The sequence below is a fragment of the Laetiporus sulphureus genome (assembly GCF_001632365.1).
Source record: "Laetiporus sulphureus 93-53 unplaced genomic scaffold LAESUscaffold_49, whole genome shotgun sequence".
In the NCBI taxonomy this organism is placed as follows: Eukaryota; Fungi; Basidiomycota; class Agaricomycetes; order Polyporales; family Laetiporaceae; genus Laetiporus; species Laetiporus sulphureus.
The window spans coordinates 2,141-27,004 of NW_024468558.1; the positions used below are offsets into that span (position 1 = coordinate 2,141).

At 50.4% G+C, this 24,864-nt stretch overlaps 6 protein-coding genes across 6 annotated transcripts; 3 read left to right on the plus strand and 3 right to left on the minus strand.

Annotated features, from left to right (window-relative positions):
* Positions 1-1,348: 1,348 nt before the first annotated feature.
* On the plus strand, positions 1,349-1,846 carry LAESUDRAFT_792747 (uncharacterized protein; the record flags this gene model as incomplete). The annotated part of the gene is made up of 1 exon (XM_040913937.1): positions 1,349-1,846. A coding segment is annotated over one exon (498 nt), but the record flags the coding sequence as incomplete, so codon positions are not given.
* Positions 1,847-4,476: 2,630 nt separating this feature from the next.
* LAESUDRAFT_662032 (uncharacterized protein) lies at positions 4,477-7,791 on the plus strand (the record flags this gene model as incomplete). The annotated part of the gene is made up of 12 exons (XM_040904971.1): positions 4,477-4,967; positions 5,156-5,363; positions 5,450-5,576; positions 5,673-5,767; positions 5,919-6,034; positions 6,097-6,253; positions 6,421-6,463; positions 6,524-6,666; positions 6,849-6,939; positions 6,994-7,145; positions 7,255-7,385; positions 7,533-7,791. 12 exons carry the CDS (start codon positions 4,477-4,479, stop codon positions 7,789-7,791), a joined length of 2,013 nt encoding a protein of 670 aa, XP_040760033.1.
* Positions 7,792-12,192: 4,401 nt separating this feature from the next.
* On the minus strand, positions 12,193-13,143 carry LAESUDRAFT_762863 (uncharacterized protein; the record flags this gene model as incomplete). The annotated part of the gene is made up of 1 exon (XM_040913159.1): positions 12,193-13,143. The coding sequence occupies one exon, from the start codon at positions 13,141-13,143 to the stop codon at positions 12,193-12,195; it is 951 nt and encodes a 316-aa protein (XP_040760034.1).
* A 1,985-nt stretch (positions 13,144-15,128) lies between these two features.
* Positions 15,129-16,345, plus strand: LAESUDRAFT_412182 (uncharacterized protein). Its single transcript, XM_040902342.1, has one exon. The coding sequence runs from the start codon at positions 15,486-15,488 to the stop codon at positions 16,284-16,286; it is 801 nt and encodes a 266-aa protein (XP_040760035.1). The 5' UTR covers positions 15,129-15,485; the 3' UTR covers positions 16,287-16,345.
* Positions 16,346-16,777: 432 nt separating this feature from the next.
* Positions 16,778-17,134, minus strand: LAESUDRAFT_614166 (uncharacterized protein; the record flags this gene model as incomplete). The annotated part of the gene is made up of 1 exon (XM_040903193.1): positions 16,778-17,134. A coding segment is annotated over one exon (357 nt), but the record flags the coding sequence as incomplete, so codon positions are not given.
* A 3,744-nt stretch (positions 17,135-20,878) lies between these two features.
* On the minus strand, positions 20,879-21,565 carry LAESUDRAFT_762866 (uncharacterized protein; the record flags this gene model as incomplete). Its single annotated transcript, XM_040913160.1, has 2 exons — positions 20,879-21,100; positions 21,293-21,565. 2 exons carry the CDS (start codon positions 21,563-21,565, stop codon positions 20,879-20,881), a joined length of 495 nt encoding a protein of 164 aa, XP_040760037.1.
* Between the last annotated feature and the right edge of the window lie 3,299 nt (positions 21,566-24,864).

Genomic DNA, 24,864 nt, shown 5'->3' on the forward strand with positions numbered 1-24,864 from the left:
TCTTAGATTCATTATCCTATTGTATGCGGCCTAAACAGCCAATTCACCCCCTAGTTGTGAGCATAAGGCTAAGGGCCCTTTGAGCCCCATTTCCAGACTGCATACCACTGCGCGCATCCTCAGCCTAGCCCTTGTGGCAGGCTTTTTATGTGGGATCATTTGTGCAGGTCACAAAAGCAGACTTGCCCTTAATTGGGTTAAGTGCTTTGGTGCTTTGTGACACCCCCATGGCACAGTGAAAGCATCCATGGAGGCACGACAAGAACATGTGAATTCGACAAGGACCGACGACAGTGTTCGACAACTGGTGAAGCCCAGTATCCGGAGTGATACTGAAGGGCCGTGGCAGGGCCTTAAATGTCTCTTTTTACAAATCATGCATTTACACGACCTTGGCACGTCGTTAAACTGTTCAATTTTTGGCAGCTTTGAGTGCCATGAATGACCTAGCGCAAGTCATTAAACTGCAAGCACCTTGACCTGAAGCAAGTCTTTAAACTGCATCAAATGGCAATCACCATGATGATTAGCCAGTTCACTTTATTATGCCTGGTTTATACCTTGTCATAGTATCTTATGATGTTTGTTGATGACCATAGTTCTGGTGGCCCATGCTCATACTCATCTAAGATATATTGTGAACACAGGGCAAACACTGTCCTTGAAACAACACTTTTGTTTCTAAATGACCTGAGCAAGTCCATTTAAACTGCATCAACACAGGGCAAAACATTTGTCCTTGAAACAAAAACACTTGTTTCTAAAAACATTCCAAACTCTGGAGGCTTGTATGCTTGCTTCCTCATTTCTTCATGTCAACAAACCCACAGGAATGACTTGTTCATGAAACTCGTCAATAGTTCATAGAAACTATAGTACACACAATGATGTGATACATACTGTGATTATCTCGATTAAGAGAGGGTGTTGAAGGAATAATATATTCCAAGTAATCTACGAAGATCACAATATGAAGAAGGGTATGGAAGGGCATTGTCCAATAGTATAATCCATAGAGATGGTACGATGAGACATTAGCCAATCACGATATTCATGAAGTATCGTACGATAGAGAGTAAATATGCCGTTGGCCAGTACACACAGCCACAGGTCATGTGTTAGATACTGTAGTATTACTCATCTATGTAGATAGACATGGCTGTAGATACCAGAGGTCCTAGACCCGGTATATGGGGTCTTTACCCACATGTATATATACCAGGTAGCTACACCAGAATCTATAGTGACTTCTCCACTGAGAGACTCGACCCCTTAACTGGGAGTCTTGTAGCCTTGCCCACTAAGTCCTCATTGCATAGTGTCAAGCCTGTGCCTGCTGCTGGTAGCACACAGCTTATTTGTCATGATGAAGGGCCCCGACGAGGCGATGCCAGCGTGGATCGGGCAGATGAAGAAAATGGCCACAGATCTGGAATACGCCAGGGTAAAAGTAGAAGAAGAGGACATGGTGTTGGGACTCACCATGGGCCTTGGAAAACACTACGACCAGCTCGTAGTCACGCTCGACTTGATCCCACCCAAACAGCTCACCGTCGCAAACGTTACAGCAAGACTTCTGAACGAGGAGACCCACCAGAAGGATACGGAGGATGACCGAGATGCGGTGGCCATGATGGCTAAGGCTGGGAAAGGGAAGTGGAAGGTGGCTGCAGGGGGCGAGAAGCGTAAGTGCTTCAAGTGTGGAGGAATAGGGCACGTACGGAAGGACTGCCCGACCAAGTCAGATGATGGCAAGGATGACTCGGATGACGAGGAAGGGAAGCCGGATGACAAGGGTGCGAAGGCCAAGGTGGCGTATACTGACGGCCACATTTGCCTATTCTGACAGCTTGATGACGGCGATCGAGGGGGCGTGTTGGAAGGAGAGTGCGCGCGGCACTCAGGTACGCTCTTGTTGCAAGCGGGGAGAAGTGGCCGGTCGGACGGTCGGAGCGACATGCCCTAGCAACGAGTGGGTGTCGTACGATAGAGTCCGACCATGGCATTAGTCAATAAATAATGGACCGAGAAGATGTACATACCTCAGTAGTTTACTATGTCTAAACGACTCTAACGAGATCCCTGGACAACGGACTCATCTTTGCTGTGCTTAGACCGGGAAACTCCGAGATCAGTTCCATTGTCGAAATGCACTTTGCGGAGCTTCTGGCCGGTCTGATGCTCAGCCATGCAGTGGAAGACCTGGAAGCATCGCAGAGTGTCCTCCTTGGTCTTGTTAGCCAGAGGATAGACGGTCGTGAATGACGATGCACCGTCATCAATCGTCATCAGGTATCGTGCGCCGCCTAGCGAGGACACCGGAAACGGTCCCATGAGATCGACGTAAACATGCTCCAAGAGTTGCGTCTCGACCGCGGAAGGATAGAATGGGGCACGGGCCTGTTTGCCTTTGATGCAATCTTCGCAACGACCAACTGGTTTACTGCCATTCACGACCATTCCGGTAACCAGTGCGCTCTTCTTCATCTCCTCTACAGTCCACTCACTGACATGTCCCAGACGACAATGCCACATCATCGCATCTGCAGCGGAGTTCAGCCCGGGCATGGCCAATGTGTGAGGATCATAAGTGAGTAAGGCACGAGGGAGTTGGGGTAGGATCTGCAGATCGACCTTCTCAAGCACAACCTCGTATAGGTCCCCAGGAGTAAGCGTGCCGATAATGATTGGCCGTGACAATGGACCACGAATGGTCAACTTGCCATGCTCCCTCGAGTATGTACATCCAGCCCGGTCAAGCCGTGACATGGAAATGAGGTTTGCTGCTAGTTCAGATGCATGGATCGTGTTCTGGAACGTCATGACGGATGTCCTTCCATCAATAACGACCTGCACCACGACATTCCCGACCTCTATAACATGGAAGGAGGAGCCTTTCTTCGCACCATTGCCCAGTGTTGGAGCGAGCAGCATGTATTCAGAAAAATAGGCTCGGTCCGTAAAATAATGATGCGTAGCTCCTGTGTCAGTGAAAGCAAAGAATCGAGATAATTTGCCATCCACAGTAGATGAAACCAGATTGGTGACGTTAGCACTGATGAGAAATATATGATAATCGTAGCTGGATGTCATCGGAGTGTCTTCCTCGATGCCATAGTCAGATGCCGTGACAGTTGTTAGATGCGCCTGCAGGACGGCGATGCTGGAGGATGCCTTGCTAGCGAGAGCGCACTCGGCCGGGGACCCCTTCTTCGGATGCGGAAGTGTCTTCCAAGTCACAGGTTGCTGCCCTGGTCATCCCCCTCCCTCACAGTAACAATCGGCCTTCTGGTGTCCACACCATCCACACCATTCACAAATAATGTTGGCCCTCGCACGTGTCATGAACGCGCTCGTAGTGCCGAGTAATGGCACTGCGCTCCCGCCCATTGGGGTGCCACCTGACTGTATGTGCTCGCTCTCGAACACAGCAAGGATAGAATCCATGACAATCTCGGGGTCAGTCTGGAGCAGCAGCAAGGTGGTGACTAACTTAATGGAGGAGAGAGCCTTCATCGAGTGACAGATGATGATGGCAAATCGTGCGTCGGTAATCGAGGACCCGAGATCACGAGCAGTGCGTAGATGATGCCGCAATTCAGTAAAGTGGTCCTGGAGGTCCGTCCCTTCAGCCCAAATGCACGCCTTGAGGTAATCCTCAGCGTTCGTCATCGTCAGCTCATTTTTGCGCTCCCTCTTCACCACCAACGCCTCCCACACCTCGCGAGCTGTCTTCCCGTCCTGGATGATGCCTGTCCCAATGAAATCAATGATGTTCAGCGAGATGATTAGTGTTATTCGCGGCTGGGCTTCTGAGCCCAAGCCCGGCCAAGCCTGACCCGGCCCAGCCACTAAAAGCCCAGCCCAAGCCCACCATGAGCCCAATGAGAGGGCCCGGCTTTTGCTTCAGCAGGCCTGAGCCCGGCCGTACAAGCCCGCGGCTTTGGGCATATTTGCCAATGTCCTGAAATGAAAAGTACGCACGTGTGCTGGACGTCAACTCAGCGAATTGTATAACTGTTTCATAATCGCGCCATCGCTGTCGTTCTAGATGCCTCCCCACACCGCTCTCCCACATCTTCTGATGTTTCCCCAGTCAGCAGCCGACAGTCAGCGACCAGCGCACTCGTCGCCAAGCCCAGGTGGGATCTCAGATCTGAAGCTCTAGCCACCACTTCAGTCAAGATGCAATGCGGTTTGCGAGAGGTAAGCATCCTCTACACAACTCAGGTTCCATCTGTGCCACGTCATATCACCATTTTGTATATTCAGATGGATAGCTGGTGCCATGAACACAGACAGCAAGGTCAGTTTTATTGAATTTCACTATATAGCTGGGCAACTCACCCTGAAACTTGGATAGCTAGGGCTTTGCACGGAAAAATAGGGCCCTAGAAGCAGCCCTTAAATTTTGGTGTGTCCTCTTCACCACGTCACCACTGCTCGAGATTCCCCCCTTATCTTTAGGCCTTCAACATGGGTGACGAAGTCGCACTCGCAGACAAAGTATCTGCATCACTGCTACAAAAACGCGTGCCAAAACCCAGCGCTCGACTCACAGATGAGAACAATGCTGAAAGACACACCATTATAGGTATCGTTCACCCTCACTCTCCAAGACCAACAGCAGCGGTGATTGAAGTTGAGGGGGATGATGATGAAGATCAGGAGATTCGGCCACCTAAACGAAAGAAAGGATCAGGTAAGTACATATTGCATGATTCAGCAGCTGACACTTATCATTGTACTGCAGACGACATATTCGATAATGCTAGCGAGAAGGATCAGGATGTCTACAATTCTGAAGGCCACCTGAAAGATCTTGCCCACATTGTGGAGCCGAGTGAGAAGAAGACAAGACTCAAAGAGACCGCTGATATACAGGCATTTTTTGATGACCCTCGAGAACGTTGTCATCCTTCCAAACCAGACAAGCAGCAGCGCGTTCATGATTGTCGGCTTTGCAAGTAAGTTTTAATGTGTTATTATAACTGCTTTTGTTGATATGATTTGACTCGTTATTGCAGGAAAACGCGTATTGGCGAGCACACCATCATTGCAGATGTGACAACACTGCGACGGCACTTGCAGTGTCACCATAAGGTATGCTCATTCCGCTGATTTTGTGCCTTTATTAATGGCACATATAGCACAGATACTACAAGTGGTGCCAGAAAGAAGCTTTCGAATCGAAGCTTCCGGACGACGTAACAGCCCGAAAGGCAAACATTGTCGAAGGCTATAAGACACAGGGCACATTAGATGGACGCGTTCAGATGGGAAATGCTGTCGAACGTGTCCTTCCATATTCCGATGATGCGTTCCAGGCTGTCACAATACAATGGCTTGTGGAGACAGATCAGGTGAGCTGTTCAAAAGAACAGGTTTGATTCGACTTACTGATGAAGTTTACTAGCCCATCAGTGCCCTCGAACACCCAGCATTCGAGAAGATGATCCAACTTGCCTCACGTGCCAAGGGCGTCATCAAGATCTCTAGACGATCCACCACACGGCGTGAAATCATCAATTTATTTCATCAATACTTACGTGACTTGAAGCGGTGTCTGACGGTATGTATATCCTTACTGCGTAGACCCTTTTGACCTACATTGATGCCTCAGGGACCGACTGTATCTGGCAAGATATCACTTACCTGCGATGCTTGGCAAGCAAGCAACATCGATGGCTATTTCGCTGTAACTGCCCACTGGATCGAGGAGAAGGTGTCAAGTGCATGGACGTTAGAGGGCACACTCATCGGTTTCGTGCAGATGAATCACTCACATCACGGTAAACGTCTCGGTCAAGCATTATATAAGGTCGCCAAACACGTTGGGATAGAAGAAAGAGTGAGTGCTAATCTAATACTATGCGAAATCATGTGTGCCTTGATGACGAGCCTTCATTGACTTGCAGATATTCATGGTGACATGCGACAATGCGAGCCCCAACTTAACGATGATGAGAGAATTCGCCAGGGTCATCAACAAAGAACATCACATAGATTTTGATGCAGACCAGCGGCGCGTCGGGTATGTATCCGTATTGTTGATGCAAAAGCTTCGAGCCACTACTGATTACATTTATCCTACAGATGCCTCGTCCATATCATAAACTTAGCTACTCAAGCAGTGATAGCTGTGCAAAGTAAATCTCCTCACTATGATCCTCACCAGCCCGACGTGCACTTACCAGATATGAACGCACTTGTGCATGATGAAGTCGGACTTATTCGTGCTATATCGGTCAAGGTAGGCACGAATAAAGCAGCCAGGCTGAGCGTTCACCGTCCAGTGTAATACTGATTGTCATCACACAGGAACGCTCTTCAAGTCAGCGCAAGCAGCGCTTTCATGATATTCAAGTGACAGCCGGCGCTGTCTTCAATGACATCAAGACTCTTACAGTCGATATGAAGGTCCGTTGGTCATTGACGTACATGATGTTAAATCGTGCCTACAGTCTTCGCACGGCAGGTTTTTAATATAGACTTCTGTGTGTGCCTTCATAGCTGACTGAAGACATGCCTTTACAGCATGTCGAGAAGTTCATTACGGAAATCTCTCATGCTGCCAAGGATCGCGCAACCTCAGCAAAATTGTACTCACTGTTGCTCAGCGCTGAAGAATGGAATCGCGTCAAGAAGTTTCAGCGCATTCTACAGGTACGTTCAGCACCCTCACTGTGATATTTAGACTTTGCATGACCATCCATCCATGTCAGAGTGCGGACGCTTGCCAACAGCGTTTCTCATCCGAGCATGAACCTGCACTACATCTCGCCTTACCTGCGCTTGAAGATTTGCACGCGTGCTGGACGGAGCGACTTCAAAACGACCAGTATGAGTATTTCGAAGCCGGATTACAGTCAGGGCTTGACAAGATTAGCAAGTATTATGACAAGACAGGCGACAACGACGTATATGTATTCTCAATCAGTACGTACATTTGCGACTTACATGAATCAAATGAGTACTGACATATAGCCCTAGTCTTAAACCCTCGTATACGATTCTCATTCTTTGAGAGGAGCTGGCCAAAGTCTCTGCGTGATGAAGCCATGTTGCTTATCAGGCGAATTGTAAGTCACTCCTTATTTCGTATGTTACTAGCCACTAACGAAGTCATGCTAGTACAAGGAGAGGTATGCCAATGTCTGCGGCGCTGCCAACCCTGCCAACGAAGCAATGTCGCTTAAGACGAAGTCTATTCGACGCATGGGCTCCATGCTTGCTGACCTGTCCTCTGATGAGGAAACTCATGCCATGCCATCTAGAGGTGCGAGCCAGACTGTCATAGATCCAGGACAGGAGTGGGAGAAGGAGTTCAATAAGTATGTAATGCTCGATGATGATATTCCAGAGACGGTCTCTACGGTGCATTGGTGGGGGGTACGTACTACATATTTTTGTATGGAAGGCCTTCTGCTGATCTCCACTTACGCAATGGTGCAGCTCAATGCACACTGCTTCCCTATATGGGCTTCGCTTGCACGTGATTATCTTGCAATTATGGCAACCTCGGTCTCAAGTGAACGGGCCTTCTCTAGCGCAGGCATCACGATTACTAAACGACGAAACTGGTTGAAGGGCGACATTGTTGAGGCCCTCCAGGCACTCAAATGTGCGTACCGTAAGAACCTGTTTTTTCATGATGTTGGGCCTTCGTCTTTCACGGAGGAGGAGTTAGAAGCTGCTGAAGAGAACTATGAACCCTCACGCAATGATATTGATGAAAATCTGGTGCTAGACCTGGATTCTGATGTAGAAGACGATGATGTTGATGTGTAGATCACTCAATTAGATTCATATTCTTTCTATGAAGTACAAAAATGCATTTCTGCGAGTGTCTATATAACAAGCCCGAGGCTGAGCCCAAGCCCGACCTGAGCCTGACCCGGCCCTCCAGTGAAGGCCCGGCTTGCAAAATATGCAAGCCCAAGCCCCCTCAAGCTGAGCCCGGCCCTGGGCTTTCAAGCCTAACCTGGCCCTGAACAACACTAGGTGCTACTACCGAGACGCATCGCTCTGTACCTACACGCTGATCATGTGTCCGTGCTGTCAAACCCGGGCTCCCCATCCTCCCCATCGCCCTAGAGCGGCCGCACTCCAATAAAACTTAACGGTGCCCCCAAATTGTTGACAGCATATAGGGCATTCTACATAGGAGGTCAGGGTGTTCAAGAAGGCATTCAGCAGCATCAGTATGAACGTTGATGGATATTTTGGGTCACTGACCTGGCCAACAAACGATAGTATGCAGATGGCAACGTTCAGCAGTAATAACATTCTATGGCGAATGTCTTAGTTTCCCCTGCAATGGAAAAAGAGTTGGCCACATACACGAACTGAATCGTACCTACATGCAAAAAAAAAGATGACCCAATCACGGTCCTACAACGTAAGCTTTACTCACCGTCTCTCAGCAACAATGCCACTAGTGATGGACTCTGTGAAAACACTCCAGTGGAGTTCTGGCTGAGTTGTTCATATAGCATCCTCCAGATGACACCGACCGCTACAACGTTGTAGACCACAGAAATAACAAGGAGGGCAATTATTACTACGAAGTGACAGTTAGCGTGGCTCATTTTTTGAAGGGAGAGTCCATATAATTAGCTTACGCCTGGTATTTAATATGAGAACCTATGGAGTACTAAGTGCATCGGAGACGCGTATAAGCTCAGCGTTGGTACTCCTAGCAGGGAGACAACGTCTGTGTATTCACCTAAGTGCGTCGGAGACGCGTATAAGCTAAAGAGAGTGTGAATACAGGGTAACTACAAGTGCACAGTATGGAGCTCACCTCAGCGTTGGTACTCCTAGCAGGGAGACAATGTCTGAGGGGAGCGGGCGACGTGCGCAAGTATATAACCACGGAAACACATGGGTAACTAAGTCCGAGAGTAAATGTGTCCGAAAACACCCGAGCCCAAGACTACCGGTCACACTGCGCTGGGCGTTGAGTAGCGTTACCATATAAGGTAGCTGGTGCGCGGCCGACGGACGCAGCGGGATTGCATGCTCCAACACTCCCCCTCAATCCTTGCGCAGTCCGAGGGCGGCAGCAAAACGCTTGACCTTCGGGCTCGGCAAGGCTTTGGTCAGGGTGTCAGCTACCATGTCATCAGTAGGACAGTAAGTTAGAACCAATTTCTTATCTTCAACAACTCAATGAAGAAAATGAAAACGAATGTCGATATGCTTCGTGCGAGCATGGTATTGATTGTCGCACGTCAGCGCGATAGCAGATTGATTGTCGGCATTGAGAACAATGGGGCTAGTGAACGGCATAAAAACTTGCCCGATTAGGGAGTGAAGCCACAAGGCCTCTTTTGCGGCATGGGCGGCTGCGACGTACTCGGCTTCCGTCGTCGACAACGTGATAATCTCTTGTCTCTTCGAGCTCCACGATACCGCGTCGCCGTCGATTAGAAAAGCGTAACCCGAAATAGCCTTGCGGTCCTCATGCATGGACCCATCTGCATCGGTATAACCAACCAGGTCCAAGCTGGTCTCGCCATAAGTAAGTTTCAGGTCTTTGGTCCCAGCAAGATAATGAAACACTCGTTTGATAGCCTCCCAGTGCACCAGTCCAGGATTGTCAGAAAAACGCGAGAGAATTGAGACGGCGTACGTGATGTCAGGATGAGTACCAAGCGATGCATACATGAGGGAACCGACGGCCTCGCGATAGGGCACATCGCGCATGGTGGCGAATTCAGCAGCAGTCTGGGGAGATTGCGATGTCGAGAGGTGGGCATTGGGGCCCATTGGCACAGTGAGTGGCTTTAAATCCTCGAAACCAAACCGCTTCAGGATGGAGTTGATATAGGAGGTCTGCGACAGCGCTAGCATATGGCGCGCGTGGTCGCGTTCCACGGCAAATCCTAAAATCCAATGGATTTCCCCCATGTCAGATATCTCGAAGGCCTCACGCAACTTCGACTTGACCTCAGCTATCAATGTTGGCTTGGATGCGACCACTGTCAAGTCATCGACATGCGCGACTATAACGATTAAGCTGGCCTCGTCACAGCGGAAGAACACGGCCTGGTCGACATCGCTCTGCGCAAGTCGAAGGAGCTCCTGCAGCACACGGAGCAGCTTCTTATACCAGTGGCGAGCGCTTTGGCGAAGACCATAGAGTGGCCGGAGGAGACGGAGTGCGAGCGACGGATTACTGGTGAGTTGTGCACCCTCGGGAACCTTCATGTAGATGACCTCTCCTTCTTCAAACTCTCCATTCAGATATGCACTCTTTACATCGAGCTGATGGATCTCGAAGTCATAACGAGCGGCGAGGGCAAGCACAACGCGGATGGATGCGGTCTTCGCAACCGGTGCATAGGTATCGAAGAAGTCGACGTTCGGGATCTGGAAGAAACCTCGGGCAACCAAGCGAGCACGGTAACGTTCTATATTCCCTTGCGCATCTTTCTTGATAGCAAAAACCCAGCGGTTGCTGACTATATTAGCTCCCACAGGTGGTTTCTCCAGTCACCATATCCCATGCGCCTCAAGCGCGTGCAGTTCCTCCTCTATTGCCTCTTCCCAGTGCGGCCAGTCAGGCCGCTTCTTCGCTTCAGCTATCGTGCGTGGTTCAAGACCCTCAGCGTCAGCCATCTTTGCAGCCATAGCCATGCCCGAGATCTCCTCGTCCAACTCGGCCATCACTTCGTCCTCTGATGTGGCACCCAGCTCCTCGTCAGGAACACGGACGCCCTTCGCTGGCTTTGCATCGGCAGCTCTTCCCTCAAGGATATCACGCAAGATACGCGAGGGCTTGCATACGCGCGTCGAATGACGTGGCAGTTCTGCAACAGGCAGTGGAGGAGGCAGCGGCACGCTGTCAGCGGGACTTTCAGATGCGTTATCAAGCGTCTTATTCACCGCAGTCACGGGTGTATCCTTCGGTGCATCAGCTGACGGCTCAGGCTTGTCTACAGGCTCGGAATCCTCCCCCTCAAGCTCAGGAATGTCAGCGATAACGACAGGCAAGTGCGGATCGCCAAACTGCACATTCCTTTCAACCGTCACAGACCGCTTGTCCGGCCAATAGACCCGGTGACCTTTGCTCTGGGTGTCAAAGCCAACCCATCGAGCCGCCTTCGCATGCACACCGAGCTTGCCAGTGCTCGTGTCGTGCACCCACACCTTCGATCCCCAGACTGGGAATCTCACGACGTTAGGTAAGTGGCCGTAAACCACAGCATATGGTGTTCGCCCATCGAGCGCCTTCGTTGACGTGTGGTTCTTCAGATACACCGCGTGCATCAAAGTTTCACCCCACAGAGAGATAGGGGCACCCGCCGCGATCAGCATCGCATGGACCTTCTCCATAAGGGTGCGACCAAGCCGCTCCGACACACCAGCCTCCTCGTGAGTGTCGTGTACGGACAGCTTCTGGTGTGTGCCACTTTCCTCCAGGTGAGTCTTGAACTCGTTACTGAGATACTCCCCACCACGATCTGTGTTCAGCACACCAATGTGAGCACCCAGCTGGGTCTCACACCATGCCTCGAATGTCCTATAGGCAGCCATAGTCTCGCTTTTGTGCCGCAGTAAGTACACCGTCGTGAAGCGGCTGAAATCATCTGTAAAGCTGACAAAATATTTCCGTCCACCTAGCGTTGGTTCGCGTGCAGGGCCCCACACGTCGGAATGTATTTTGGCAGCAAATTTGGTTGCCCGACGACCTTCGCGCTCCTTCAGAACTGACATCCGCGTGGACTTCGCGCGAATACAAGCTTCGCATTGCTTGGACTCGTCGGACTCCACGAGTTTGACACCGGTCACAAGTCCCTTCGTCACAAGTTCGCGCACGGCGCGTGGTGCGATATGGCCCATACGACAATGAAGGTCCATGACAGTGACCTTCTCAGCAAGCACGGCAGTGTTAGCAGAGGGAATGGTACGTGTATGGGTGACCATATAAAGTCCTCTTTCCTTCGGAATTGTACTGATCAGAACCCCATCTTTGCCGTAGATACTGCATGTTCCACCGGCGAACGTCGTCGTGTACCCAGCGTCGTCAATATGACCAATGGCAACCAAATTGAATCTGATCGACGGTGTGTAAAGGACTCAAGTCAGGTGAATACGAGTCGGCAAAGGGTCATGCGGAATTTCGATAATCAAATCGCCGACGGCACTAGCGATAAAGTTCTCTTAATTAGCTGCACTCAGCGGTCATGGCATAATCTCATGGAAGGTAAGGAAATCCTCCCGATATGGTGACATGTGGTGACTCACTCCAGAGTCGTACAGGTCCCTAGGCTGATGCGCATCAGCAACTAGTGCGACAGCGACAGCAGCAACATCCGGCAATACAATCGGGTCGTCACCCGCATCCACCGGCATGTCCTCTTCGCTCGCAAGGCTTCCAAGCCAGCCCTGTACAGACAGCATCCTCTCGGCAAGAGGAACAGTTTTCGTGAGGCCGCCATCACCGACTTCAGGCACAGCCTCAACAGGAGCAATGGCGTGCTCCTCATGACCTTCAGAGACTTCCGACAGGTCATCTGCAGTGCGCTCTAAGTCCGGCACAGATGTAGAAGCATCAGAGTCAGCTTCAGTAAGTGCAGTATAATCCGATTGTCCAGCTGACGAGAAAATGGATGGGCAAGTCGACTCGACATCTGACAGGTCAAAGTCTATGGCAGTCCATGCTCCGGCAATGGCATTGAGGTCGACAGCTGATGCCGCAGTCGGCTTCGGCTTTGCCTGGTCAGTCTTGGCATCAGGTGCGTTCTTCGCATCTTTGCTGTCCTGCTTCGGGCTTGAGCAGTTATCTTGCCTATGACCTTTACCTCCACAGTTCCAGCAAACACCGACTGGCTTCCACGGCCCCTTCTTGCCTTTCCAGCTCTTCAGCTTCTCGCTCGACAGCACAGCGGCAGCAACCCCAGGATCAGGTTTCGCACCTTTTCCCTTTGACGTCCCATGGCGGCGATCCCATTCTTCCAATGCAAGTTCCATGAGCACCTCGGGTGGCAGATCCGGGGTCTCTTTCTCGAATGCCTTGAGCTGCGCCGGGGTGGCGGCTGTCACTGTACTAGGTGTGATCGCTTCCTGGATTCTTCGAGCAGCCTTCACAGTTGACGAGAGCTGCGAGATGAACGTGGAAAGCTCAGGCGACATGAATGTTGGAAGTCATACGGACTTTATGTCCAGTGGGACACGGACTTAGACATTCCGCATGCATTCGCTTATGTAATCACGTAGCCACAAGCGCGCTCAATCTTTTCCTACTACCTCAGCACTCGCATTATACATCGAGGCTGAGGTGAGTACCTACTGGACTCCTTTACTTAGTCTTTACTGATATACTGTAGTCACTCGCTTTCCTACGTGTCTACAGGTATTTATAGAGCACTCGCATCATACATCGAGGCTGAGTCACTCGTTCCTATGTGTCTACAGCCCTCGGATATTTTCACCTCGGACAATAGGTTATGAGCCCCGCAGCTACACACTAACCTGTCCATTCATTCAAGCTTCCACTGTGCTCACAATCCTTTAAATCTTCTCTCTTCGACCAGCACCCACACCAGCACCTCCTGCACCACAGTCTACACCTTCTCACTCCACACCCTCTCACGCCATGTCCAAATCTGTCAAACTCTCTCTCGGCTCAAACTGCCTCTATGACATACCATTCCTCGAGGATGATGGAGCAAACTACCAGCAATGGAAGTTCCGTCTCGAGACGGTGCTACACATCAGGAAACTCTGGAACATCACCCAGGGTAAGGAAGCTCGACCCGCAGATTCCGAATCTGACAAGCAGGCCGAATGGGATGACAAGGATCAAGACGCAAAGGCGCAGATCACGCTCACGCTCAAAGACACGCCTCTGAGCGGCATCATGTACGAGAAGACGGCGAAGTCTGTATGGGACAAACTCACCGCGCGGTATGAGGGGAAGGGGAAACAGACGATAGCGCACCTCATTGGTGAGCTATTTCGTGATACGCTCTCTGATGAGACCGGTATGGAGGCACAGCTCGACGGCATGGTCCAAAAGGCCAACACTCTGGCCACACTCGGACAGCCGCTCGAAGACTCACTGATCGCGGTCGCCATGGTCATATCACTCCCCCCGTCCTATTCAGTACTTCGCACCATCCTCATGTCGACGAGCGACAAGCTCACCACGGAGACGGTCACAAACCAGGTCCTTACTGAAGAGCGCGAACGCCTCAAGGAGGGATCGCAGCACGCGCTTGCCGCCAAGCTGTCAGGTATGCCATCAACATCGAAGTCGAATGGGAAGCAGCTGAAATCCGGCAAGAAGTGTGGCTATTGCCACAAGCTGAACCACACGGAGGAGGAGTGCCGAAAGAAGAAGAGAGACGAGGAGAAGCAGGAGGAGGAAGAGGGTAGCGATGACAGTGAAGACCTTGCGGCGAAGGTCACGTCCACTCGGGGTACCACAGTGTCCCTCGTCCTCTGACTGTTCATCGCCCATGCGCTCACGCAGCGCAGCCTACCCGCCGACCATTGGATTCTCGACTCAGGCGCAACGGCATCCATGAGCTCACGCCGCGACTGGTTCTTTCAATTCATGAACCTTACCTCACCGAAGCGCGTTTGGCTCGGAGATGGACGGTGCATTCACGCAGAAGGTATCGGTCAAATCTACATCGATTTAGCCACCGAAGACGGACGTACAAGCCCGACGCTGATACAAGATGTCTACTACGTACCGCAGCTCCAGGGCAACCTCCTCTCCACCTCGCGACTCACCGAACGAGGTCAGACCCTCACGTTCTGCGGCGATGCCTGCAAAATCACTTGCAACGGCGAGACGACGGGCCTAGCACACAAGACGGATGGTCTCTACGTCCTCGAGTCGATCCCACACGCTCCCATATGAGCGTTCGTAGCGCGCGCGGACTCCTCCACGGATCCCGACGAGTCTTCACTCGAAGCGCTGGCGGCGAAGACGACGACGCACAAGACGAACGTCGTAAAGTGGCACCACAAGACCTGCCACATGGGTACTGAAGTCACCCTACAAACGGTCTATCAAGGCGCGGTCAGTAACACGAACACCGTGAGCAACGCGACTCACGACGTGAAGACCAGTAAGCCCATCCAGACGGGCATCAAGCCCTCGGCCACGCACATCTGCACGCACGGGTGTACGGCCCATGACGCCAGACTCGACCTCAAGTCGGTCAAGCGCGTCACCCTCGGGTATGCTCAAAACGTGAAGGCACACGCTGCCTCTCACCGAACGAGTGGGCGCACACACGACGCGCAAAACGCCGCCTCCGACGAGGGCATCCGTACACGGCAGACACGCACAGTGATCGACCCTGGACTTCAGCACGAAGTGCAGGGCAAACCGCCGAGCTCACCTGCCGGCACTCCTCACAGCCCTCGCGAACGACGAGCGGCTCGTATCACGATCGTAGCCGCCGAACATCACCCAACGCCGCCACCACTCGACGCACCCAGTAGCACGTCCACCGGTGATGGCGACAATGACAGCAGCAATGACGAAGACGACGAGGGCAACACAGTACCCTCGCCCAGCCATCACGCCGCGTTGGCACGCCAGACCGCGTCAAACTGCTCGCCTCCTTCTCCGCCTCAGCGCGAAATCGAGAAGGAGCACTTACCTGCCATCTCAAAGGCCACAGCATCTCTCTCACACACTCGGACTCAACGCGCAGCCACTCCCGCTCCCGCTCCAAAGGCTTCAAAGAGCCATGTCCGTCAATCCACATGCGCGCCCAGCGCTGATTCGCGACGACGATCCGTGGTCCTCTGTCAGCGCATACAAGCCCAAGACATTTCCAGGAGGCCTTGGAGCCAAGACGAAGCGGGCAGTAGAGACTCCAGAAGTCCAGAAGAGAGCCAGAAGCAAAGAAGAACAGTCAGAGAGAGGAGGGAAGAACGCGCATCAAGTGGGCGCAGTCGAACGCGACAAGGCTCGCGCGGGCGCTACGGGTCACTCAGTTGACGATGAACCTCGGAGAATCAACGTCAGATGCGGATCAACGGAAATCAGTGACAACGGAAGAACTTACCCCGTTTGTCAAGGCCACACTCAACGACGAGTACGACCATCCACGCACCGCAATCGGGCACAATTCAGGGGAAGTCACACAGCGCAGACAGCGTACAGCAAGCAGCCCGAGTTCTCAAATCTGCACAGACGGACTCAAGAAACCCTACGCCACAGGCACTTACCATTCAATCTGTGCAAGTCACAACATCTGCTGAAGACCCTCGGTCGCGCACAGCACAAGCAGCATGAAGGATTCAATTAGTGTTCTAAAAGTAGGTCCGCATTCCCACTGAGTGGGCGTGTTGGAAGTCATACGGACTTTATGTCCAGTGGGACACGGACTTAGACATTCCGCGCGCATTTGCTTATGTAATCATGTAGCCACAAGCGTGCTCAATCTTTTCCTACTACCTCAGCACTCGCATTATACATCGAGGCTGAGGTGAGTACCTACTGGACTCCTTTACTTAGTCTTTACTGATATACTGTAGTCACTCGCTTTCCTACGTGTCTACAGGTATTTATAGAGCACTCGCATCATACATCGAGGCTGAGTCACTCGTTCCTATGTGTCTACAGCCCTCGGATATTTTCACCTCGGACAATAATGAAATCGATGAGCATGGAGGAGTACTCGATTTCGCTTATCGTGATGTCCATGTTGAGAAGCTCCTCGTATTTGACGCGGACACGATCAAATTCTTGATGGAGATCAGCTCCAGGTGAGTATCGCATGTTCATGAATTGCTTTCTCATCGTCGCACGCAGTAGCAGACTCTTCTGAGTGAACTCCTGCATCACCGCCGACCAGATCTCTGCAACCGTCCCCTTGCGCAAGTGCTTTGTCAGTGTCACGTCATGCAGCTTCTGCGTCAACAGGTACATCGCAAGATTCTCTTTCTTGTCCCAGGATGCAATTGCAGCATCCTCAGTGGGAGTGGGCTTGGCAGGATCAGCATGCACAGGGCGAGCAGCTGCACCAGTGAGGTGACTGTACACCTCCTTCTGCTTTGCAGCAATGGTGAATCGCTTTTGGAAGATGATCCAGTTGCGGCCTGTAGAATCGAGCTTGTCGACTGCAGCGGTGAAGTTGTCAATTGTCGTTGTCGACATTGTGGTGAATCGCAGCAAGGAGCGTATGGAGCAAGTATGTTTAACGAGTGTGTTGAGACGTCCTAAAGGTTATGCTCGGGGCTCATAACCTATGAGAACCTACGGAGTACTAAGTGCGTCGGAGACGCGTATAAGCTCAGCGTTGGTACTCCTAGCAGGGAGACAACGTCTGTGTATTCACCTAAGTGCGTCGGAGACGCGTATAAGCTAAAGAGAGTGTGAATACAGGGTAACTATGAGTGCACAGTATGGAGCTCACCTCAGCGTTGGTACTCCTAGCAGGGAGACAACGTCTGAGGGGAGCGGGCGACGTGCGCAAGTATATAACCACGGAAACACACGGGTAACTAAGTCCGAGAGTAAATGTGTCCGAAAACACCCGAGCCCAAGACTACCGGTCACACCGCGCTGGGCGTTGAGTAGCGTTACCATATAAGGTAGCTGGCGCGCAGCCGACGGACGCAGCGGGATTGCGTGCTCCAACATTTAACAGTTGAAAAGAAAATATAAGCTGTCGACAGAATGGGTTGCTTACTTTGTGTAGGTGCTCGCAAACGAATTCTGTGGGAACATATAGCAAATTGCCGTAGATCCTAGAACGATGACCCCGGTTGATTCGTTCATGAAGACTTCTCACGACAAGAGAGTTAGGATGGAACGATTCGTTCAATCCAATCATCGCAGAGAGCGTACCTTCGACAACATCGAGCCCCAATATCGCAACGACTAGCAACGCGATGATTATGGTAGGATGCCAGTTACGTTCGGTCACTGCATATACTCGTAGTAGCGTGACCACTGCGATGGGATGTGAGTATCTAGCTGAAGTGTGGTGCACGTAAATGTACCTTGGGACACCGCCACGATTGCGAGCTGAAGACTGTAAAGTGCATAATTTACTACTTCACAGCTAAATGGAATGATATGTAACAGATTTTGCAACTTCGTGAGCTATAGGACTCGGAACGAACCTCTGCCGTTGCATCCTGTCAGACCGCCGTGATCAGATGAAAGTTCCATCGCGACACTTACAGTTTGTGAGTAGATATTTGTTAATCCTGAGACTGATACAGCACCATGGAGGAGAGCCACCAGTCGATTGATGAAGAAGAGGACTGCTGGGAATGACCTTTTGCCCCAAAAGAATTTAACCTCTTGGTCGAACGTAGTAATATGTTCGTAGAATATGAGGGCTAATTCAGGTCATCATTGCAATGCACCACAGCGGCTCTCATCTATGATTGCACTCACCTGCTGCGGATGCAAAGGCACAATTCGCCAGGAAGCTATGCATGACAAGCCCTCGGAATTAGCAAACTGGCCAACAGAAGAGATTCAAAGCTCACTTTATCTCGAGCAGCTTGATCGGGTCCGAGGTCAAGCTCGTCATGCTACGAATAGAGAATAGGAGTGGGTGCCAAAGATGTGAGTAGCAGCTCGCTCTGGTAAGCTATTTAACATGCTTGGGATGTGATCATCAGATGCAAGGAAAAAAGAATTTACGGGTACGAAAGCACAGAGATTCTTCTCTCGTTGGAGTTGACCAGTCGACTGAGGATTCTGCGCAGTTCTCACAGTACGATGGCCTCATCTTAGCTGACATTCTCAGCATCTGCCGCTCACATCGAACATGCCGGCTCTATTGAAACCATCGCCTTCAGCGAGCGGGATTCATGTTGAGAATACCCTTTAAGTGCTCCTGAAATGCTGGGGACACGCAGCTACGTTCCCATAGACAGATTGAGACCTAGTATATGGATGCAAATTGAGTCAGTGCACTCGTTCTCAACCAGAAGTTGCCTGTGCCCTGTGCATTGAAACCGTCAAGCGAGAATGATTCATCTCAGCATTTGTGCAGAAGCAATTGACTGCATGAGGAAAGATGCATTGCCAGTGCACCTGGGGCCCTGGAGTGCCGATAAATGATGGTATCGCCAGCCGCAGCTACAATGAGGCCGCACAGCCGTATATGATCTATGGTGAAACAGTCTTTCAATGCTGTCCACTGACCTTCTTCTTGTCGTAGGCACTGATTTGAGGTTGAATGTTGATCGACGCGGCGGTGCTTGAGTTTGATAAGTTCATCAAAGTTCCGCTATGTTCTTGTAGCCAAGACGCATACGTGCTAATGCGCAGAACAGAATACTATTTATGTCAGAAGAATGTGCAACACGTATTCGGTTAGAGTCCAAGACTGGGCGCTTGCGTCAGTGGCATATCTTCAAAATGCGCTGTGATTGGCGGCCACAATACCACGTTACCTCCTCATCGATAGTTGGTTACAGTGACTGCAGCTCGATTGTCGGGACCCCAAGGAAATATTCATTAGCTGACTCAAATTTAAAGCACCAAGAGCACCGCCAATTATCCTACTTCGACTGAAATGACAGACCAAACTCTTGATCACGCGAATATCCCCAATCAACGGTTGGTCATTCACGAAAGCTTATATAAATCCACAGTACGCGTACTAACTACGAACTACAATTACATTGAATGTTCTCTAAGAAATCGTGGTGCGGCAAGGGTGTTAGCCAGCCGGCACCTTCCTGTCACAGATTTTCACGTTTTCACCTCTGCACGTGACGAAGACATCACTGGACATCAGCGCTAGGCTGTTCAGAAAGGAACGAACTGGTACGCGAAGTACTAACAGTCCTAGGCACCCCGAAGGTCCAGGTCTAGTCACGTGACATATCATGTGATATCCACACATGTGACAAGTAGCGCTGGTATCAGGTAAGCCTAACTTATACAGTAATATCATCCCACCTAGAAGCAACGGTCGGACTCCGGAAGAATCCAACGAAGGGGATACACGACACCGGAGATATGTCCTTAAGGGTATATTAGTTCACATACACGAGGTAGATAGATACCACGCCACCGGAGATGTAGCCATTACAGGCAATACCATTCCCATGGTCTTACTAAGTAGTTCGGAGATTCGGCATACATGACACACGTAGTCTGACAGGTAGTGGTAACCAATCAGACAATGTCCATTAGCTAGCGGTTCTGGGGTATCAGGGTACCAAGGGTCCCTCCGCTCTGTATATAAGCCAGAGCTCTGAGACGCATAAGTCCCCCAGACTTATTCTCATCTCTGCTACGCCTATCCATACAGTGTCACCAGCGACCACTTGCAAGTCGCTGCTTTACCTTGATCATCTTTGTGTCCATCCTTACTTCGACAACAGTCAGTAAGTGTTTGATTATAAGGTCATAGGCTTAGTCGGCGCTCTGCGTCCTAAGTTTGTGATAGAAGAATAAGTCTGCTTATCTTACCTGCCTCGAGTGCCTGCACAGCGTACTCGCCGCAGTGTTGCGTCTTCGCACGTCCACCCGCACGTTAGCGGTGTCATATCTTCACCTGATGTTCCATCAGTCGTCGACTCTACCAGCGTAAGCCGCACCAAGGCATTGCACAGCACCGACGGTGTCATCCGTCATCCTCGAGCGAGAACTCCAGAAGAGTTCTACGAGCAGCGGCCCATAAGACCCCTGCCAAGGCCAGGACACATCTCTACGGGAGGTCGGCCCCCTCGCAGCACTAGTTCAGTTTCCATAATCCAGACTCCCTCGGTCAGGAGACCGAGACTACCTGCAGGACCATCTGGTCCAGATCTCAATCAAGGGACATACGTCGAGACCGCTACCGGGTCTCATTTCATCTATCCTCTCGCTGTCTCCATCATCTCGACTCAGCGCGTCGAAGGCACCCTTCGACAAATTCATATTCTACTCACTAAACGATATCGTCGTCAGCTTGACGACCACGACATCCTCGACCTCGAGCATCTCATACTCAAGCTCGAATCCATCCGCACCGACATCGCGGAATTCAAGCTTTCCTTCATTCACCAACACGTGGTTTGCGACTTTTGCAACTACGTCCAGGAAAGAAAGCGTCAGGGTGGAGAGGCTCACTGGATAATCAGAGATATTATCCAGAAGTATCGTCTAGGAATACAGGTCACAGGGCGACCTTTGCTGTAGATACGAATAGTTACTTTGTATATGTCTTCATCCGGCGACTCGAACAATCTTGATAACTTCGTGCAGTTAAATCCAATCGGTCACACCTTTGATTATCTTTGGGATTCAATTCCACGTGTTCTTCGAGACAGAGCAGGCGAAGCATTTGCTACATACGAGGACACGTTTGACATCGATTACCACGACGTATATCACATATACGCCCTCCAAATCTATCCAGAATTTGATTGGAGGAATGTCGCGGTTCACATCTGCTATATCCCTATTGGATCCGAAGAATCCGAAGACCGTCTCACCGAAGCTTACAATAGCTTCGTCGATTGGCTCGAAGAAGTCGAGCGTATTTGCGAAATTCATCACAACCATCAGTGGCTCGCAGTCAGGGACAAGACCAGGTTTTTGTGGCAACCCTTCATCAAGGTCATTCATCGAGACCTTTGGCTGCTGCGAAACCAACGCTCAGGACGAGTAATTGTCCGACAGGCCACGACCACCAATAGGCATCTCGCTGAGTTCGAAGAACATCTTCGCGAAATAGAGGAAGAATTGTAAAAGATGACGACCCCCACCCCAAATGATCCAAGCTTCTCTCGTGCTCCATCTCCGGAGCTTCCCGCACGTCTCAATATTGTTTTGCAACCCCCGAATCCTATCATTCATCAAGCCCTTGCCGACACGGCGCCCCCAAATGCGAATATACCCGAAAATGTGAAGAACTGGGTAGTTGATCTGGTCACAAACGTGGTGGAAGAGATGCGTCAACAAACGGTGGCGCACTACGAAAATCTCATCCAGCGTCAAGCGCATACAATGGAGCGTAACACCACGGAGTTTCACAATCGGACGGTCTTCTTAGACCAACATCGTCAACAAACCGAGTCTCGAATCTCAGACTTGGAGAAAACCTCGTCAGCCTTATTCGAGGACAACAAGGCCACTAACGAATCATTGGTGGCATTTGACGATGAGATCAAGGATCTCCAAACCAGGACAGAAGACCTGAAAAAATCACACGATCGACTTCGCGCATGGGCATCAACACAGGGAAGAAAAGCAGGGCAAGGCAGTAACAATGTCGACGACACAAACGACGACGATGAGCCGTCGTTTGGTCGCAAGGGTAAAGGCGTAAAAATTGACCAACCAGAAAAATATGGTGGCAATAAGGACGGAGTCAATCTCGATGATTGGCTCGAACAAGTAATGCTCTGGTTGAAATATACTGGACATACCAAAGACGAGTCCAAAATTATGTCTACCCTCTTACTCCTGAAAGGAGGAGCACGTGAATACATGCGGCATTGGATCACTGAAATAAATGAAAACAACAAGGCACCAGGAACTTGGGCGGAGTTCGTCTCAGAACTTCGCACGGCATACGAATCATTGGACAAGGATGACAAGAAGCGAACGGAGTTAGAAGCCTTCGTCAAGAAGGATCATCGAGACTTCCGAAAGTTCGCAGAAGACTTCCATCCAAAGGCAACAGGTACAGGCTTCTCGGATCAAGATTTGATCGAAAAGATCAAGAAACATATTCCGGAAAAAACGTGGCTGCTCATGCTGGCAGATACCACTAAGGACAACTGGCCCAAGAAGTGGACCGAGTTCCTTACATTCGCACTCCGGATATTTACATCACTACAACGAGAAGGCCACCATGCCAAGGCCGAAACCAAGGACCCGAATGCTATGGAGGTTGACGCAGTCGGGAAGAAGGGGAAGAGTAAATCGGGCAAAGCACGAAGCGTACAAGACGACAAGTTGGTATGCGCCAACTGCAAGAAGAACAAACCAACGTTCTTCAAATCGTCAAAACGCTTCGGCAAGTATTGCACCGATTGTTTCAAACTGGACCATGTCAAGAAACAGATTGAGAAGGAGAAGGAGACAGCCGCGAAGAAGAAGGACGGGAAAAAAAAGGACGACGCCAGGAACAAATCCAAGTCGTCCAAGACGCGACAAGTAGCATCGGATTCCGCTTCATCCGATAGCGAAATGGACACGGACAGTGGTCCCGAAGTCAAGAAGCACAAGAGCTCTTCCTCTAAGACTAAGGGGAAGGGTAAGGAGACAGCTGCGCATATTAGCGACCGCAGCATCCACTCGGAAAGCGAGCCTGATGCATCCGAGTCGGATGAAGATCTCGCCGCGATCCTCTCAAGGCTCAGGCGCCTGAGGGCGAATGGATCCAATTCATCAAGGAAGGCGGGAGAAGGCTCTTCGAGGAAGGATCGGAAGGGTTTTCTCAAAGGGGATCTGTAGGCAGCTCGTCAGAGTCCCCAGAACATTATATAAGACCTGTACATTTAGCACCCGAATCGGACACCTCTGTAGATCATCGCAACGCAGAGGATGATAATGTAACAATAAAGAATTCGTCTCCAAATTTATCATCATTCTATCTACCAGTTACATTATGGGTGTACGGCAAAAAATCGAGCGCCGAAGCTCTAGTCGACTCAGGAGCATATTCCATGTACATCAGCAAGTGATTCGTAAAGAACAATCGAATCGCAACCTCCAAGCTAAACACTACATACAAAGTGTACAATGCTGACGGATCCCAAAATAAACATGGTAAAATAACCGACTATGTAAAAGCATACCTCAAAGTCGGAGATCATGGTTCCACCCACCGTCTGCTAGTCACGGACATCGGGAAGTTAGACATGATCATTGGGATGTCATACTTACGTCAGCATAACCCAGAAATCAACTGGCAAGCTGGAGAATGGAAATACTCACGATGCCCGAGTACGTGTCACCACCAGAGGCTTCGTAAAAAACAACAAGCCATTGCGAGAGAGGAAGCTGAAGAAATCTCGCAACGAGCACAACAAGTGGCAGATGAGGAGCCAACTGCATTCCGAATGTTTAATGGACACAACATCGATGCAGTAAATCCTATCATCTCGTGGATCGACATGGACGATCCCGAAGCCGAACAAATAGCTCGCATGATACTTTCTATAGCAGATTGCGGCTATGCTGAACCAGAAGAAGACCTGAAAGAAGCGGCACCCCAGTCAAACACTGGCAGCCCAGAAGATCAGGTTATTAATGAAGTAGAATCTTGGGAAAAACTAGTACCAGATTATCTACATTCATTTGGTGATGTCTTCTCCAAGAAAGCGTCTGAAAGGATGCCAACTCGAAAGCCTTACGATCATGCAATCGAGTTTGAAGAAGAACACGAATTACCACGACCAAGCAAACTCTATCCAATGAATCCGGAGGAAAGAAACTCCCTAGATTCATGGATCGACGAAAACCTAGCAAAAGGCTACATTCGAAAATCGAAATCACCTATTGCTGCCCCGGTATTCTTTGTCAAGAAGAAGGACGGCACACTAAGACTGGTACAAGATTACCGAAAACTTAATGCTATAACCAAGAAGAATCGCTTCCCTATTCCACGAATAAGTGAGCTTATCGATCAGCTCAGTAACGCGTCAATATTCACCAAGCTGGATCTCAGATGGGGATACAACAATGTTCGCATCCGCAAGGGTGACGAATGGAAAACAGCTTTCGTGACGCATCACGGTTTATATGAAGCCACGGTTATGTTTTTCAGTTTCTGTAATGCACCAGCCACCTTCCAACACATGATGAATGAGATCTTAGATGATCTTATTCGGGAAGGTCATGTGATCGTCTACCTCGATGATATCCTAATCTTCACTAACGATTTGAAACAACATCGGAAGATTACCAAAGAGGTA